The sequence below is a fragment of the Thermobia domestica genome, chromosome 15 (genome assembly GCF_964235325.1).
Source record: "Thermobia domestica chromosome 15, izTheDome1.hap1.1, whole genome shotgun sequence".
In the NCBI taxonomy this organism is placed as follows: Eukaryota; Metazoa; Arthropoda; class Insecta; order Zygentoma; family Lepismatidae; genus Thermobia; species Thermobia domestica.
This window is the reverse complement of record NC_137468.1, coordinates 150254944-150274802: the sequence shown is the minus strand read 5'-3', so window position 1 is coordinate 150274802 and position 19859 is coordinate 150254944. Positions and strand designations below refer to the sequence as shown.

Here is a 19859-nt window from a genome sequence, read left to right as displayed (position 1 = left end):
TAAATTAATGTTCTATAGTAAACTTAGATGTATCAGGCAATGTGGATAATCACTGTATGTGTCACTGGAAGCATAGTCATCGTGTCTCCATTTTCGATTCGTATGATGGTATACCCCTATATCTAAACTGCGAACCCTTTACAGTCATAATATAATCGGGGATAGAAACCAAAAGTTTGGTGATGTTATCCGTAGGCAATTGGCTTAAAATTTCTGATGATGCCTGATGGCCATTCTTTCCAGAGTGCAATGAGTTTCATTGTATCACTACATGCACCACACAGTCCTCCTCGTAAAGCTCATGTTCCTGAAATAAAAACTTCTTCAAGCATGACTGCTACATTTAGCAGGAACTTTCCCAACTACGTTTAAAGTTGCATCAGTACATTCCAGAACGTGTTATCCTAAACAAGTCGCTCTTATTGGGCTCTGTACTGCGTATCTAATTCCTCACCTAAAAAAGGTATTTCCCCAAGCCTGAGACAGAATATTAAAGGCTGTAGGTCTAGTCACTATGTCTAACTAACTAACTAACTAACTATATGGCCTATGGAACCCGGAGGTTCAGTGCCGCGTTCACAAAAGCTCTCCACTGACTTCTATCCTTAGCTAATTGCATCCAGTTTCTACTTTGTATTCCTATCTCTGCGAGATCCATCTTAATATTGTCCTCCCATCTGCGCCTAAGTCTTCCTAATGGTCTAAGTTTTTCTAAAAAAGAATTACGGTGCTATTCCCATTGCGCCTACTGTTCGGCTTCTTGAGTAACTATAGGAAAATTGTGTTGAAGAAAAGATTGCCAGCAACACTTAAACAAAGCGTGAACGATAACATTCTGTTCTACCGATGGAAATCCAAAAACCATGATAGAACATACGACTATTCCATGCTAGCACGTGCAGGAAACCTTAATATTAAAACTAAAGATCAGGGTGCCAAATGTGAGGTGGCGCCATAAAAGTTAAGGCTAATGTCCTCAAGAATATGCACCTGCCTGTCGACTTTCATACGTATCACTATATGGAACGTCATAGGAATCAACTTGGAGTTCGATGTTACTACGAAGTTCAACAGTTTACATTGTAACATGCCTGACTTGGTTGTTGTTGCCTTCCAGACCGGGCGTGAGAATAGTGATTATTTAAAAATATACCACCAAGTGTGATTATTGCAATGTCAAGAACATACCTCAAGAATGGATGTAACGAATTCTTCCTTCTTCGAAATTTCAGTCTTTCATAAAGAACTCGAACTTAGATTTCAGTCAATACAGCTTACTCTACAGCATATGTGGCATACATTGTACCTAAACAAGTAGCTCCAGGGAATACAATTAAGTTTTACTCACCTGAGAAATTCCTTGCCAACTGCCCTGTGTATGTCGTTAACAAAAACAATAAAGGCAAGTGGCGATTAATGAGCGAACTTCTATACTATCATTGTAGACTTTGCTTATGCAGTTCCTGATAATACTATTTGCAGTGTTCTATTAGTCCGATATATGTATATAACACCAAAAACGAGCTATAACGGAATAATTTTTACACACAGCTTACATTAACTAACGATGTAAAAGCTAAAAACTCATGGTAGAATGCCTTCCGAAAAGCTCGACGCGAGTGATCAATACAATGTGTAGAGAAATGTCTAACTGATATTTTTATGCAACGATATGTAAATGGAAAATATTCGTAACAAGAACTTTCGAAAACCGATTGCAACACCGAAGAATAATGCGAGCTAACGCCCAACAGTAACAAACTTGAAATGAATTTTAGTATAGTTAGTCGACATATTACTTCTCAATTACACACACACTGCTCGGGCTTGGGAAGCAAGCAAAAATAGACAGTGCTAGTGTGTAACCTGGCCAGCAAGGTATACCTAGGTTTGACGCGCGTATATAAATATTTGTTCTATCACTAGGAGCGGCTCAATACCATTAAAGATAGTTTCAAAAGAGGGAGGAAGTATATAAAAAACAAAAATGAAAACAGAGAAGGAAGAAAGAAGAAACAAGACTTTCCCAAAACAAATAATTAGTACTACCAAGAAAAGCTCACATGCTCATGAATCAAATTTAATGTGATCACAGAGAGAGAGAGAGAAAATATATGTGAAATCGTTATGCATACATTGACCTAGATATAGAGAAAAGACAGAAAGGAAATGGGGCACAGAAAAGGCTTTTTCATTCCGGACACAGTAAAGGGTTTTAATCTTCCCTGGTGGCATCCTATTAAAACTTCGCGTGAGGATGCCAGCCATGACTATATTCTAGTCTTCCATCGTTCATCTCCCTTCAAAATATTCTCCAAAACATCGCGGACTGCGAAATTTCCGTCAAATCCAAGATTGTAATGTATCATTCCAAGGAATGCCTAATGGTAAAATACATGTTGCGCGTTTGTACTTGCAAAACGGCATTCATTCTTTGCATTAAAAGCACTACAAACCAGCTGTTTAGTTACCTGAGTAGTCTAATACAACCTCAAAAATGTTAAAAGCAAAGCAGTTACATAATTGAAAAGAGTGAAATGGCGCAGTATACCTATTTTTATACTATTGAACTGGAAATGTAGTCGTAGCCGTAAATGGAATATAGTAAAACCGGAATTAAAATAATTTAACCCTGTATTAACGAACTACTATATACCTTAAGGACAGCATGGACCTACAAAATCTCAGGCATGAGAAAATGAAGCACAAGCTGCGAAATTCCAATACTTGTCTTGGAAGACATTTATATATTGGACGACACTAAACCAAAACCATTATTTATTCACTGCAAGATACTTCTTATTTCTTATTTACTGACAAGAATTGAGTCTGGATCCTGCACGCTACATATCACCACGAATGAGCTCCTGATTAGATACATATGTGACTGGAGTGAAATTATAGTCACTTACATAGGTAATAATGAAATATTGATAAATTACTTAACCACAACAAAAGTGAGGTGAATAATAGTGCCTTCTCAGTAGTGGAAAAGAAATCATGATTTAAAGGTAGAATCTGTTAACAGGAAATACCTCTAAAAATCCTACAAATATAATCAGTGATATACGTCGCAGTAGAATGGATATCTATCTCGATCAAATATAGTACGACGGATTTAGAATGTTTTAACGTTTTGAGTAACAAGGCAGACTTCAAAGAATTGCACAGTATCTATAAGAAGAAGCAGAAAAAGACAATCCTCATCAACAGGAAAAAGATATATAGATTGTCCGGAATGGGACTGACGGTTTTTTAAAAGTGTATAGTTTTAATATGGTCAGATACAGAAGAAAAAAAAACATATTTTAAAGAACTCGAAAAGTTTATTTGGTATTACAAGTCGTTCTAATTCAGTGTAACTTCATGTGAGCTCCATTTGTAACTCTTACAATATCTAGCCTGAACTCAATCTCTCCACATATTCCGTAACATCTCAGGTGTTACTGAAGCAATCGCATTCCTAATACGGTTCTTCAGTTCATCAAGGTTACGCACCATTTCACCAGAACACACAAGGTCTTTCACTTACCTCCACAGGAAGAAGTCCAGGGTTAACATCAAGAGAGCGTGGAAGTCACCTGATTGTCCCGTCATGACCTATCCAACGGCCAGGAAATTCAGTATCAAGATATTCCCTCACTTGTAGGCTCTAATGTGGCGAGACACCATCCAATTGGAATATCACTTGAGGTTGCAAATGTTGTAACTGAGGAACAGCAAAGTGTTAAAGCATGTCTAAGAACTCATTTCCTGTTAAGGTTTGTTCTATGAAAAAGAAGGGGCCTATAACTGCATTATGTGTTAAAGCACACCAAACATTCAATTTGGGACTGTCTCTAGAATGCTTCATGTACGCATGCGGATTCTCAGATCCCCCATATCCTAACATTGTGTCTGTTAACACAGCCAGACAACTGAAAAATTGCCTCATCAGAGAAAACAACATTCAGTAAGAAATTATGGTCATAATCAACCCTGTCCAGAATTTCAGTAGCAAATGCTGCTCTCTGTGGCTTATCGTTGGGCTTAATTACTTGCAACAATTGCACCTTATACACGCGCAAACGTAATCGTTTGTGTACCACATCGTGAACTGTTGACTTTGAAATTGCCAATTGCCTGCTCGCTGCGCGAATTGACTTCCTCGGGCTATGTGAGAAACACTCTCTAATTGCTCCCACATTTTCTTCTGACACGCGATTTACCACCGCTGTGTTGTTTCACTACACTCCCCGTTGATAAAAATTGTTCCTCCCACGCCTGGATACTGTTTCGTGATGGAGGATCCTTGTGGTAAATACGTCAAAAGTTTCGTTGAACTTGAACAACACTTTTTGTCTGCAAACAAACACACAGATTGGGTCTTTTCTACTGCCGACGCCATTTCTGTTTATCGGCGATACTAGTGCCGTCGCCGGTAGTTGTTCAAGTATGAAAATTTGCTGAACAAAACTTTTCAAGTTTTCCTTCAATATGGATGTTTCTGCTTTGTATCTGTGGCCATATTAAAACTATACACTTTTAAAAACCGTCGGTGCCATTCCGAATACCCTGTATATAGTGTATATATGATACAATCATTTGACTGTGTAAATAGAGAGAAACGAAAGTTATAGCATGGCATCAGTCGAGTCAGCAAAAGTATTAATTGTGATCGAGTGTGGAGAATGAAAATATTTTAGCTGTTTAAATAGCAAAAAAAAAAAAAAACTAAGTATCCAAGAGGTAACGAAGAAAAGTACGTCTTCCCAGGTCTAAGAAAAACTATATGATGAAATAGTAATATTTCAATGCCATTCCTTTCAGTGGTATAATCTGCAGTGAGAGAGGTATCTTCATATAGTATGAATTAGAATTGTAGAAATGACCTAGCTATTTAAGTCGGTATAAAATCTCTATTATGGACTTAATACATGCAAGGAATGAACAAATCCTTCTTAGGTGAAAGAAGATATAGCTAACTTAGGACAGCAGAAACATTTTGGTGAAAAAGAATAAAATCTTATTCAATGGTATAATTGAACTTGAAAAAAACTGCTGATGAAATATAGTACAAATGGAACGAAATGTCTAGGCATTTGGGGACATAGAAATAGTACATTGACTAAATACTCAGAATCTACGGTGGATACAAGCGAACGGACAAAACATTTTCAGGCGAAGGAATAATTTTTTGAAGAATATTTCTTCCTCGTGATTATGTAACTACCGTATTCTCTTTCGAGGCGAGAGACAGGTTTCATTTGCAGTTGAAGCTCATGTGGTTTGAATCCCACGTTAGGCCGATGCTGAAACCGGGCTTCAAAATCTAAACTAACCAACCGTCTTTGGAGCGTAACATTGTTACTGCCGGTAATAATAAAATAACTATTTTATTGTATAGTATAATTAAACTTTAAGATATATAAACTGAAATCAAAGATAGTAGGATGGTAATACCAAGTATATTTATATGACTGATGTTTGAAAGAAATAAACTTGAACGGAAGGACATAGAAGGCAATCATCATTTATATGAAATGAAACTACTTTAATGCATGCTTGTTAGAAGTAAAAGAAATAAATATGTCATTGAATCATAGGATCCCCAAGATTGAACTAAATAAAAATGGAAAAAATATTATCCTGTTCAAACACGACTCCTTGTCTGAATTCTAATCAAATAAAAATACAAATTGAAGTAAAAAAAAAATGTTTGAGTAAAAAGAAGCGGTATTGTGATAAACTAATCAATATTCAGTTTAAAAGGGTAGACTGAGAATACATAGTAGATATATCGGATTACAGAAACTTATGAAGTGAAAAACGCAAAAAATAATGATTTCTTGCCTTAGTAGCTTAAACTTTGTGAAGCATCTGCCTGTTTGATACTATCAAAAATCCAATTGCGTTTGTTGTAGATATTTTAATTGTCATGTGCTGTTGAATGTCTGTGTAATAACGCTATTAAATCTCTTGTATACGTAGTATCACTCTTAGTACATAATCTATCCTCCCAGTTGAACTAGTTGATTTCTAGTTTCTCACATGCCTTTTAGAACCACAGAGTAAAGGAATTATCATATTTTTTCTTTGCTTATTTACTTCACTTAAGTAGTAAGGATAACTGGGCTAGAATTTGTCGTCGAACAAAATATTCAAAAAATATAACGGTGACATAAATGAAAATTGACAGGGATGTATTTAAAAAAAAAAGTTCAAAAGAATACAAACCCTGATCGAAGGAAGTACTTAATGTCTTAAGCACTTAAAGAGGAAGGAAGAGTATTCCAAACAAGCTAATATCCACTAGGAAAAATAGACAAATCATCATCACAAATGTGTTACACATTAATGTAATACAAGTGTGTGTGTGTGTTATAGGTTTAATGAATATTCTGAGTAAAGTTTTTTGTCTTTAGCCTACCGAACAAAACAGAGAACCAGAAAGAACTTCTATTTTATTTTAAATATGTATTTATTTTTAATTTTAATCGTTATTCTCACTTTTTCTTACTAAAGTATATATATCTTAGTCCCAAAATTACCATGGCCTTTTAACATGGCTATGTATAATTATCTCCTCTACGACCAACATATTTCTCATAATATAAACAGTCCTTGATAACGGTTCATCATGTCCTACAAAGCATTTACTGTAGCTTTAACCAAAGTTCTGTATCAACATAAGTACTGGTCAGTATCCTCTCGGAACTCACTTAACAAAAATACAACCAGTAGAAAAATCTATTCTTCAGTTCTCAGGTTCTACCTGTAGCCTGTAAAAATTACCATCATTTTTATTTATTTGTGCCGACAAGCATTTTGTCAACTCTTCCAACTCTTAAACATTCACTTTAAAGTCGTCTTTACTCTTAAGCTTCAGTTCCTCTTTCGGGTTGCTAACCATACTCACTATTCACATCTGCGACTTTTCAATACAACAATGTTAGGTACGTTATGGTATGTCCTTCAAACTAAGAGCTTTTTAATACATATTCGTAATTCTTTGCTTTCTTTTCCAAAACAAATTGTGTATAACTCCTAAAGTGTCTGGGGAACGTCGTATATACTAACTAGATCTTGCACGGGAGACGTAGTCTCATAATGTATTTTCTCAATTTCTGTAAACTTATTCAATAGATATACTTTCCGCAGCAATGTTCATATCCACATTTCATAAGTTTTCAGCAGCTTCATTCAAGAGCAGACAGAAATTGGAAATACCCCGTATACCAGATTGAAATCTACTGCTATAATTATAAACTTCAAGGACTTAAGAAAATTGAATGGTTTTGAAGGTTTGAACCAACTCTGATAACCGTAGCGTTTCTACACAGATGAAAGCAAAAATATTTTCAGCTTTGCACCTTGGGCATAGTTTCTCACAAGCTGAGCATCGAGCAGGATCTTTAGAATGCTTCTTGAAATTTCTTTGACACTTACTATAGACTGGTGAAGAACTATTGCTATAGTGTTTCCATAAAATTAAAAGATATGTTTGCTAACTGGAAATTTCAGTATTTTGTATCAAACCCTTACAGTCGAGTCATTATAGGCTCAACGAGGCATTAGAGTTTGTAGGAACATTCTTACAGCTTTCAAACTCAAATTATATAAATTCCCCAAAATAGACGTTGTGGTCAAGCCACCGTATTGGAAACTGGCTGAGCTCTAAATGTTTTCGAAGGAGGTTGCACATTTTGATGTAATCGGATGTGGTAGGTCCATTAATTGATCGATTGATACAAATTGCGTTTCTTTAGAATCGCAATAAGATAAACTTTCATATAATGTGTAGCAGTTGTCTGTAGTAGTAATGGCAGGATTTTTTTTTAACATTTAACGTCCGAAATTCCTGTTTTGTGTGTGTAACGTAACAATACATGAAAATCAAACCCACAAATTGTAAAAGTACATTAATACATACAGATATTCTGTAAGTTACATATTATTGCAACGAAAACAAAAATTAGCAGCTCTTATTCTTGTGCTTACTAAACTGTTTAAACAACTACGAAAGCTTTTAGCAAAAGGAATTGATTTCATTTCACTTCAGGCGACATGCGTGTTATATGGCTTTAATTCACCATAAAACAGACATTGAATAGGTGTACGGTCGTTGTTTATAATGTTTAGTATAAGGAAATCTGAAGGGAATTTTCGGAAACTTGTCTAAAGAATCCTCTTTTTCAATTAGTGTTGCTGTAGAAAAGTAAATCGGCAGATAGTAAATTTACGATCGCTGTGTTTCGTGCAGCAGACTACAATTTGTACGAAAATGTGCTCACCTATACCCTCAATTGATATTTGAATACGAACATTGAATATCAACACAAGACTGAAATCTTCACAAGGAAAACTTTTCTGTTCGTTACCCAAAAAGATATTCTTCGAGAGTATCCACTAATATGGTTATAGAACAATCGCTGAATATCCCAATAAAATATGTGGGTGGGCCAAATGTTACTTTTACATCCTCTGACGAGCGTAATGAAGAGCGAATCTCGACAGATTCAGAACCACCGGGATGCAGAAAACTTTTACAAGTGACTGTTGGAATATAATTAATTTCATCAAAAGAATCCAGAGAACCAATCAATATCGCTTCAGAACTGGTTCCAGGTGATACAGTAACCGGTGAGCAAGCTTTAGAAAAGGGAATGAATTCCTTATCCGCAAAAGAGGGAAAAGATTTCAGTACTATAATCATTCACAGAAAAGATGAAGTAATATCCCTAGCAGCAATGAACTTTGAGCTCGTCATAAACAACGAAACAATACCTGCCAATAGACTGAAACAATATCATCACTTCCTCTCTGTCAACATGGTGATTACCATTAATTTTACTATACAACCGTCTAGTAAAAATATATACATTGGGAACACTGGTATAAACAAGAAAAATGGTTATAAAACAATTCACGTTTATACAATACTTTAAGATGAAGTTCGGGAAATTTCAGATTAAGAATATGAGGGCTATTATTACGATAATTAACTTAAATATCTAGTAATTCAGAAAGAGTAACTTACGTCTGCCGACACCATAATACGGTAGAAATCGTATAATTAAAGTTATCACCATTAGAATGTAATTCATCGTTAGTAGAAGCAATTATGCACAACAAAATCTCTGATGTGCATATTGACAAACTGTCGACACAAAAAATAGTATGAGTATGTGACTAAAAGGAAAAATCTTTGTCTATTTTTAGAATAATATTAATTCCATAAATGCTTATACATTTCTTACAATCACCTTTTACAACCCGTTTACAAAATTGTAATCGGTACAGCATTATAGTCGGTACAGAAAGAAACACTAGGCTTGTAGTTATATGTGTGCTGGAAATTTTCAATTTAAACCACAGTAGACGCGTCGGATATTTTCTTATATTCCCTATTAACTTAATATGAAAGCATCCAATTATGATTGTTTCATCATAGATTTTAAACAACTGTTACATAGTAATTCTGTTCACATACATATACATCATAGTAACGTTTCCGATACTATTAAATCAAAATATTCCAGGGTTTAAATTTAATATCCAATGATAAAGAAGATTACGCTTTAAGAGTTAACGTACAAATACACAAAATGTACGATGTCAAACGGAAAATTTCACAAGACATGTGGACTTGTTAATTTTAGTTTCAGTGCTTAATGTGTTACTTAATTGTTTTTCTATATATTTTTTGTTTGTTTTGTTCATTGGAAATATTTTTTAATACAAATATTTCTTTTACTCGAACGTCTGTAATCCCGAATACATTATTTTCACTTTCGATTGGGATCCGAATCCAATGTTGTTTAAAAAAGAAAATAGCGATTACCATAGCAAATAGAAAGATGTGACGTCACAGTATTTCAGTCCATACTGAATAGGATACTTGTTAAAAATTGTCAGGAACAGAGAAAGTGCTTTAAGTACGAACTTGCACCAAACCCACTATCCTTATTTGATAGCATATCATTAGGGGAGAAGAAAAAAGGCTTCCCTTTTCAAAGGTTTAAAATCTCTTGATATGTCATATTTTCCCGAAGATTGTGTGTACGTTATTAATGGTGGTCACTTCACGGTACAGTGACAGAACCTCACTTATCATCTTGAAGAGGCCATTATCATGAAGAAGTTACACTTCAACTAATTGCTTAATTCGGGTCCACTTCTTTCGCTCCAAAACTAATTCTCCATTAAAAAAGCTTTATTTCCCAATTCATCTTGGACTTTCATAAATTCTAGGTTAGTAATTTGATTCACGGGCTTTTCTTTTCCGTGTGAATCATAATCTTCAAGGAAAAATAATTCTTTAAATCCTTGTTTTCTTATCAGACTTGTAAAATACATCTCGGTATAACATTAATACCATCTTTTCTTCTTTCAAACTAACTATTATCCAAAGCTGTTATATTGATTTCTCGAGGCAATTCCTAAAAGCCAATCCAATTTTGTATCACTCATTTTGAATTTCATAAATCCGTTGTCTTCCTGTTCTTCTAAGGAATAACGTTCACTCGTCGAAGTACTTCGCTCGTATTTGTACGAGAGTGTATAATCATTATCTGTGCGACAAAATAGTCTCCATACAAGATCTTTAAATTTCTCAAAACTATAAGAAATCTAAAAATTCTGTTTATTCATCGGGAAATCATTGCAGGCGCTTTAGAAACTTGAAAAACAAGAAATAATAAATTATATTAAGTATATACGAACACCGTAAACCACTCAGCAAGTATTTTTCAAATATCTCTCTACAAATTAATATTCCAAGAAGTTCCCTCATAGTACTATTATATTGTCCTTGTGAATTATAGCGGGTTCTTAGAACCATGAGCAATAATTCGTAACTTCTTTCCGTCTGTCTTGTCTGAAATATCAGATTCCGTTGCAATACCCAATGTATCCACAAATAGATAAAATAGTGTATAAAATAGATCCACAAATAGTGTATAGTTTTATTACCTTGTTCTAGCATTCAACTTTCCATTTTAACCTCTCATTTTTCGCAACAGCTTCGTTAAAGGAGTATAATTTACAAAGATTTGATATAGCTGATCTAGAATAATTACAAATACCTAGAACCCTTTAAAATCTTTGGTATCCCTAAGTCTTTTATCTGTTTGACCATCTTAACGTTTTCAAGACCACAAGACACATTCACAGTCTCTACATCAAATCCCAGAAAATCAAAAGATTTTACAAATAATTATACTTTGTTTAAATTGAGCGCAATATACTATTTTCTCAATTTTTAAAGTACAATCTGCAAATTTCTGAACTTGCTCCTCAATCTCGCTTACAATATTGTCATCCTACACGATAACAATCTTAAAGTAACATTCCGCAAGCAGCATTTGCATCATTCTATTTAATATGAAAGATAGAGAACTATGCAGCTGTGCCCATAATATCCTCCCAAAGATTGATATATTCCTAGCATGTAACCATGCCTGTAATTTTTTACAATCTTTTGTTGTGGATGTATGCTCGGAGGCATTACAAATATGAAAAATAGACTACATTTTCGTCCCCCAAGAGGAATATAGCTTCCTGTATGTCAGGCAACTGACTAGCTTATTTTCGTTATTCTGTTAATATTTCTTGAATCTAATACGATTTTGTAAAATTACGATCTCTTCTTGTGTAATACGCTGCCAGTACCATACTTTAAAACATTGGAATTAGTGTTGCATTATATTTGCAACACTATATTAAAATTGTTAAATGAGTAACTAACACTGCTGCGCTGTTTCGTGATTTCGTATTTACTAGTAGTTGCAAAGTAGATTTTTATATAAGTTGCGCTGTTCTCTCTTTTAGAGAGTATGGAATACACCTTGCTGAATTTCTGTTCCATTACGTATAGATAAGCTGATGGCGAGTTCTTGTCAAGGTTTATAATATTAGAGAAATTCATTCTTGTCCTTGCTTCTCCCGTTGACGTTTCCATAGAAACACCAAATCCGATGGCAAAATATAAGAAAATGGAGCACATAATATCTAGAGAAACATGGCAAACATTAGATAGAAACATGAATAATGGAAGCTTACTCAGTATCATAGCTCATATTGTAAGAGATAGCTCTCATAATCTCTCATTGTTATACTATGAAAAGAGGAAATGTGTTAACCGTCTATAGGACTTTCCGTAACTACTCAATAGCTATGAGAATATGGGTAGAAGGGCAGACATGAAAGGAAGTAATATTTTAAAGAGATAGGGTACTTTCGGCTAATATTATAAAAGGAAACGGAAAAACAACACTTGATATTTTATTCATGGCATAATTGGACTTCACAGAGGATGTGAACCATGATCAAATAATGTGTCAATAGATTCACATCAAACGCTGTTTATTACTGCCAAATCTGGCCAATAAGGTGAAGGTGGCAACAGGCTTCGCGGCTAAAAAAATCTGCAGTTCAAACAACAATTCCATTATCATGATAAATAGTAAATGACCAAGTTTTAATCTAGCATGTTGGGTCTTCCTGTTTTTGAACATATTAGGATAGCAAACTGTTGAGTACCACTTAGCATTCACTGTACATCTGTTCTCGTTCAACTGTCGCGTGAAAGAGATACAAACATTTTCTTCTCAACACTCCGAGGTCTCTTCACTTTCGGTATGAATTCTTCATTCTCAAAATACCACACTTGCGATTGCTGTTTTCTAAAGGGACCATTATGGTAAATTCACGTTTCGTCACCTGTAAGGATGTTGTAATCACAACTTGAACCTTGAATGAATTTCTTCAATATAGCTTTACACCACCCGCCTCTATTTCCCTGAATGAATGTGGGACCTAGCAACTTTTTCTGACACGTAAGTTTTCATACACAATTGTATGCCCTGTTATTTACCCAATGCTGAGAGTTGTTTATATCTCCAGAAAAGAAGTGTGGGGATTTCCCTGACAGCTTTTTTTTCTTGTATCAGTGCAATGTTAGGTCATCCGGAATGAGGTGACATATGACCCCTTTTAAACTCCAAACCAATATCCAATACTGTCTCGTAAAGGGGAATGTACCCAAAAGTACTCACTAAATTTTCATCACATTGCTTGCGGTGAAGCTCTTTTTGTCATTTTGAGTCATGACACGAAAGTCTTAACAGCTCCGTTACTATCAACACAATAGGGACGCGTCCTTCCCTACTGGTCTTTTCTCTGCCCCCGCTATCACCTAGATATCCGTGCCATTATTTGCTGAAGGTCAATAAACATCAAGCTGTCAAATGCTTCATTGATTGATTAGAGTTCAATGAGGACGTCAGCAACGAAGCTATTTGTCCCCGTCAAAGCTGTCAAATTGAGTACACAGTTGCTGCGACTTTACATTATTGTGCTGCAAGAAAATGCTTAAGTACTCTGTCAGTTAAGTACAATTTCTTTAAATTACTGTAAGCTGTACATTCCTAATAAATCATATATATTTTTTACCCCTGTTTTGTTTAGGTCCTCATATCAAACAGAATAAGATATGCATGGTAAAGATTCGGTTTAAACATAGATAAAGCAATATACTTATTATTTTTCATCCTTTATTTGCATCCATTTTGTAAACAATTGACGTAATACTTGATTAAAAAATGTTTTTAAATTGTGTTTTGCATATCTTAATTCTGTATCTTTCCAGAGCAATTGGTTATTATCTTTAAAGAATTTAGTACGGCGTTGCTACGCATACTATGAAGTCGAGTTCCTTCTGCAGTTGTCCAATATGCTGGCAGAAATTCCGCCTACGTTTCTGAAGTACTATGATAATTGGGATGGTACAACGTCGCTGTTTCTTAAGGAGACTGGAAAACTCATTGTCACCTTCCGTAATGAGTGCAGAGTAAGTGTGATATGAATTCTTAATGCAATCAGTTTCTCGTATTAGGTAAATGGATTAATTATAAGGAGAAATACTTATTTGAGAAATTTCAGATGATTAATGATTCGTGTAGAAATTTTGTATCACTGTTTAGTTAGAATGTTATTTATCAATTAAGGTTATCTGAAACATGACTCTGAATTCGGTGAAGTCCTATCGGGTTTGAACTCAGGTCTCATGATCTAAGAATTGTTGTAATGATAACTTATAGTAGTGTTGTTGAAAAAATCTAGATCATAATAACCAATAATAAGGGAAAAAACCTTATATGTGCACCGTCTGTGTGAATGTTCTTTGTATTAGTTTAAGATACAATTTGTATTTGTATCTCGATCACAATCAAACTCCGCATCTTCTGGAGATATTAATGAATTTAGTTTAAGTTGTACATTTGCTATCTACATATTTTCTAAAATGTTCTGCAAAAGATCGAGAAACTTAATTTTTTGTTAGCATATATTATTACAATTTATCGATATTAATTAGAAAAAGCTTATAGCTGCAGATTTTGTGCAAATGTTTTTAGAAGCTTATATTATGCAACTGTACTTAGTGATAAAATTATAAATACAATTTACCAATAAGGAATAGAAGAATCTTACACTTGCTTATTTTGCACATTTTTTTCTGAATAAGATTAACATAGATTATATAGGTGTTTTCTAAAGATGTTATCAATATAGTGTAAAAACTATTTTTTTTAATTTTACAATTTGTATCAGTGATTAAATCATAGTGAAACATTATACAAAGTGGTCGAAAAAAATGTTGCACCTAAAGTATTCTATCGCCTAAAGAACATCATAAATAATGTAAAAGATTTTACAAATATGAATCAAAGAGGAAAATTCAAATTAAGGATACTTATCTCGAAAGCAATAAAACCTTTAAAGGCAATTCGAGAAATTACTTAGAAATTGGCATATTTTGTACCAAAGTATCCGAGTTTCGCTGTGATGCAGTAACTGCTCAACAAATTTTGTAAAGGAAATCTAGGAATGAAAATATCTCAAGTAGAAATGAAGCATAAATACTTTTAAATACCGTTTTCTCTGTTATTTATTACTAATTTCTGATAATTTTAAAATTGCCTGACTAAAGATCACCCTCCGTGGCTCCTCTCAGGATTGTAAAGCTATTAACAGTGTTCTTAACTTTAATAAGATTACCCTGTTTAACATTTTATGCCGACATTTGCGTTTCTATTACGTTCAATAATGATTAAATCAGATATAGGTTGATTAAGTACACTTAAAAGTATTCTTTTTAAATCATGTAGAATTCACAACAATAATCATCTATTGCCTGTTTTTCGTGGAACTGAACGAACTACCTGAATGCAGGACAGTTTTGGTAATAAGTGTTTTGTAAGTCGTATCGCAACTAGAGATAACATTTATTTTTATAGAATTTGTATTACCGTCTAATTTTGTTACGGTTTAAGTGAATATCCTGTGTAAGTTAATTAACTTCGTTTAGAAACATTAAGTATGCTAGGATTAAGTTTCCAACAGTAAAATTTAGCCATCGTTGAGACTTGCTATTTGCAGTGAATGATACATGTAGGAGAAAGCAAGGACACACACACACACAAAAAAAAAAACCTGAAGAGCTACGAATAAATGTGGATGCTTTTTCATTAAATTTCAATTTAATTGAATTACACTTTGTAATAATTTTGATAAAATGGGGAGAAGGAATCTGCTTTCAGCTACATGTATAACGTCGCTTCTATACATGAAATCTGTAGTTGCTTCTGTCGTTTTATTATTGTTTATATGTAAATATTGTTTCTTAGAATTGAAATTGACAAAATATTAAATTTTAGTGATTTTTCTCGTGTAAAAGGAAAAGTAGAGAAGAGGTAATATGTGACACGAAATAATAGACGGTTTATCAGAATTGTTTTTTTTTTTTTTTTTTCAACGTTTAAAAGGTAACTTCATTGAAATATTCAAATATCATTGTTAAAATTGAACAGTATTTTTAATTTATTAACCACTACTTTTTGATTCTGGCTCTTCATCGACAATTCTTCAGAGCCGTACCATGATCTTTTCTCGCGTACCACACACATAATATAAAATTCGATGTTCTTCAAACGTCAACTCCGAAGCTGTATTATGATTTTCCATTATTCTCACGTATATTACAGCGGTTGTAATATATTAATCCACTCATGTAGTGGGCTCCAAAACATGATCCAATATGACTCTACATAATACAAAGCTACCATCAGCTTCAACACTCAAAACTTTTCACAGATATTGCATTATGTAAAAGCCGGTGCACTCCAAGGATGTACTATAAGGAATTAACTGTATTGAATGATGGTAAAGGGTTTGACGTGAATACTGTTTGTTAACACTAGGGAAGTGAAGCTTCATTTGGTGGATAGTGATTCTTTTGAACTAATGGAGGGAACGGTAATTTGTGTAAAATATGAACGAGTGGATTATTAGATACATTCATCAGGTGACTGTAAAATTTCAAAATAATTAATAATCTACCTTTTGATGTATGATTTTTCTCAAATATTAACAGTTTTCGAAACTAATAATTCAGCTAAAAAGAAAATTTCCTCAAATTTTCAGTTTGTTGAATTAGTGTTACATATAAATCGATCTTTAAAAGAAAACGTTCTATGCTGAACTAAAACACCACCATCCTTTGTCACTCCACTATAGTATACAATGTTTAAACTTCGATAAGAACGATTTGTTTTGACAACCATATTTTAAACTCTGTCTAGGTAAAGTAGGTGTAAGTAAAGTTGGTTATGTTCGTACGTGATTTTTTGACAGTATTAAAGAGTATTGGTGTAAAACTAGATATAATAATTGGACTGACTTACAAAGATATTGATTTATTAAATCTCTCAGACTTTGTAACAACTTGTGTTGCAGGAAACTAGTAATTATAGAGAGCAAAGAAAATTCTATATCCAACGGAACACTTCCGATTTTCAAATTTTCAAGCATTTATGAAAATTCTTCCTCCTTTTTGAATGTAACTAACATAATGTGTCCATTTTATTTATTTTATTTTAGTTTCACAAGATCTGAACAATATTCGCCCTAAAATTAAATATGAAAGAATAGTACAGTTACGAGTCTAATTAATTATATTTCAGACAACGATTAATGAGAAATATGACATCCATCAAATTTCTCTGACATTATAATCAACTTCTGTTAGTGGGACTTCTGGAAACAAAATTTTCGTGTGTCGTGAAACAGTGTATTTCATTCGGGGTGCTTTTAAAGTGTGTAGAGTATGATGTGACTAATATGGTACTGATTTTCTTAATATTTTCAAGTTCCTGTACACGATCTTGGTAGTAATCGATGAACGCATTATAGAAAACCTATCTAGCAAATAGTACAGTGCTCTAACTAATTATTTTCCTAGTCACGTTAGAGAATATTATGGCTATTACTTATTGACATCGACTACAAGTTTTTTCCAAACTTCAATTTTCTCATGCTCTGCACAATCACCATCTAACATTTTAATTTTCCCACATATATAGGAAGACCATATATAACATCTGGTAGCCCTTGAATTGTGATGAACTGATGATTCACCAAACTGCTAACTCACTAGTAGTCTCAAACGCTCCCACGTATTTACAATTGATGTAATAGTACAATCCATGTATTCGTTGACCCCCAAAGGACATGATGCTGTAGCATAATAGGAAACTGCTATAATGAGATAAACCCTCATATTTTCTAATGTACAGCGCCGTATGCAATACCATCCATGCGTCTTCAAAACGATTACAAAACCTGCCATTTAAGGTTCAATTCACATTTTCCCATCAACACTAGTTGTAATACGCTCTATGTCTTAAGGATCTACAACTTCATGAGACACATCTCAAAGATGATTACTCAGTATGCCACTCCTGTTATCTAAACTAATATCGTATCGTAACATCGCTTTCCGTTTTCATTAGAATGCTCCAGTTCTATTGTATGATCATCACTGCTCAGGTCAGGGATCAATGCAGGTACCCGAGACAGTTTCCTTCGAAAAAGCATTCTTTTCGATAGAGTTTGAACTTCCAGAAATATAATTACAAATTATCTTCATCCTCTGAAGAATTTATATTCCTCTTTGTTAAAATCAGTTTTCCACTAGGGTCAATAAGGATATACGAATTTAGGACAAACATGTCTATAAATTTTTCTGTGTTCTTAAGTACCATTTTCACACCATATCAGTACTTTAATTATTTGGTAATCATTTCAAAGTCCCTTCTTTAGCTTATAGAGTATATTCGTGAATGTTTCCTTAATAAATAATGTGGTCAAATAAACTTCCAACATATTACTATTGCGTGTGATGACGTGTTATAAACACGGGTAGTAGATTTACCTTCCTTCTAAACAGCAATGCTTCCCAGCTACAAAATGGTTTTGGCATAATCTGAAAACTGATATAGGTAGCCGCTCTGAAGGTATAAGATATTTCAGTCTTTTAGGTGCCAATGGGGATTGGTAGAACATAGCATCACTGAGGGACATAACATCTCGTTTTCGGAAACCACTTTGGTACTAAAGTGTTCAGGAATCTAGGAGAGACAAGTCAAGGAAGCCATAGCAATATTGAAACAAGGCAACCTTAACAGGGGTCAGGCTTTCAACTCAGCCAAACATGGGTTTCATTCATTGAAAAAAGAACAAAAATAAAACAGCCAACCAGGATCTTCGTTCGAACTCAGACAACCGACCAATCAGAATGAGGTGATAGATTAACGCTGATTGGACGTCTCTATCGATCAGTCACATTCCCCCTTTTCTTTGTTATCACGTACAAGAAAACATTGTTTTTGCTATCTCATAATTGAACCCTGATTATGAGAACCCTGTTGCTAGTTCTCGAAATGTCGGACAACTTGAAATTCACCTGGGTGCTAGCCCGAGAGCAACTATATTTATTCCGACATTAGGAAAGCTACAATTACTATTTCAGAAATGAACTTTTGGCACAATAAAAGGTAGAGAGAAGTACGCCCGGACAATGGTAACGTTTTAAGAGAAATTCAAATATCTTCAAGTGTATTCAAGCAATCTGTAAGAAATCTTAAAAACCTTATACATACCATTGAGACTATCCAAAGTCATTGTCACAAATGCTGTAGTGCAGTGTTGCAAACTTGGAATGCTGTTTTATTTTCAAATTGCACTACGTCATGTTATTACATACATAATACCACTCCATAATGATAAACAAAAATATTTGTCTAATACGTAGAAGTGTTACAGACTGTAAAAGTTATTTGAGCAGACTGATTGCTACGGTTTGGATGCATAAATTACAAAATACACGAAAAAAATAATAACTTCTGACTAAAGTAGTTGCATAAACTACTAATTCCAAGTACGAAAATATGAACAATGATACAACAGTGTTGTTAGAATATAACATTCTTTTCCAATCCGAGTGGAATAATTTCCTACCCAATAAAACAAATTTCTCGTATGAAAATATTTCAAACATACATATTATAGAGTATCACAGTGAATTAACGAAAATAGTCATCAAAAAATCAGGCCAGGAAGAGAGTGAGGTGAAAACCAGATAAAATAAAATTCGTTTCCATATCAGTTCTCGATATGGTCTTGTGGTTAGCGTACTGAATTCGTACGGGGCAGATTAGGGTTCAGATCTTATCACTATTTTATGTTTTTGTTTTGTTTGGTTTTGCCATTCAGTAAAATTTACAAAACATTAGAAAGCCTCATACACATACAAGATATCGTCAAATACAATATCACACAAATAATGTTAAAATAATAATTCTGTACGTTGTTGTGTAAGTAAAAGTAGTGTTTAAGTTTTTCAAAGGGTAGAAAATCATCTAGTAGTAAGAACTGCATAATAAAATGTTCAAATGACAAAGTGAACAATATCCATAAATATTACGTAGGTGTCAAATAGTGCAGCAATTCTTCAATGTGAAGTTTGGATTAATGTGGTA

The 19859-nt window shown here is 33.9% G+C and overlaps 1 protein-coding gene across 2 annotated transcripts in view; it reads left to right on the top strand.

Moving 5' to 3' along the window:
• The window catches only part of LOC145671292 (uncharacterized), a 91362-nt gene that overhangs the window by 30332 nt on the left and 41171 nt on the right, over window positions 1–19859 (top strand). For both annotated transcript variants that reach the window (XM_081740248.1, XM_081740249.1), the window contains exon 4: window positions 13631–13831. In XM_081740248.1, coding sequence (XP_081596374.1) covers window positions 13631–13831 — 201 coding nt within the window. The remainder of the gene's footprint in view (window positions 1–13630; window positions 13832–19859) is intronic.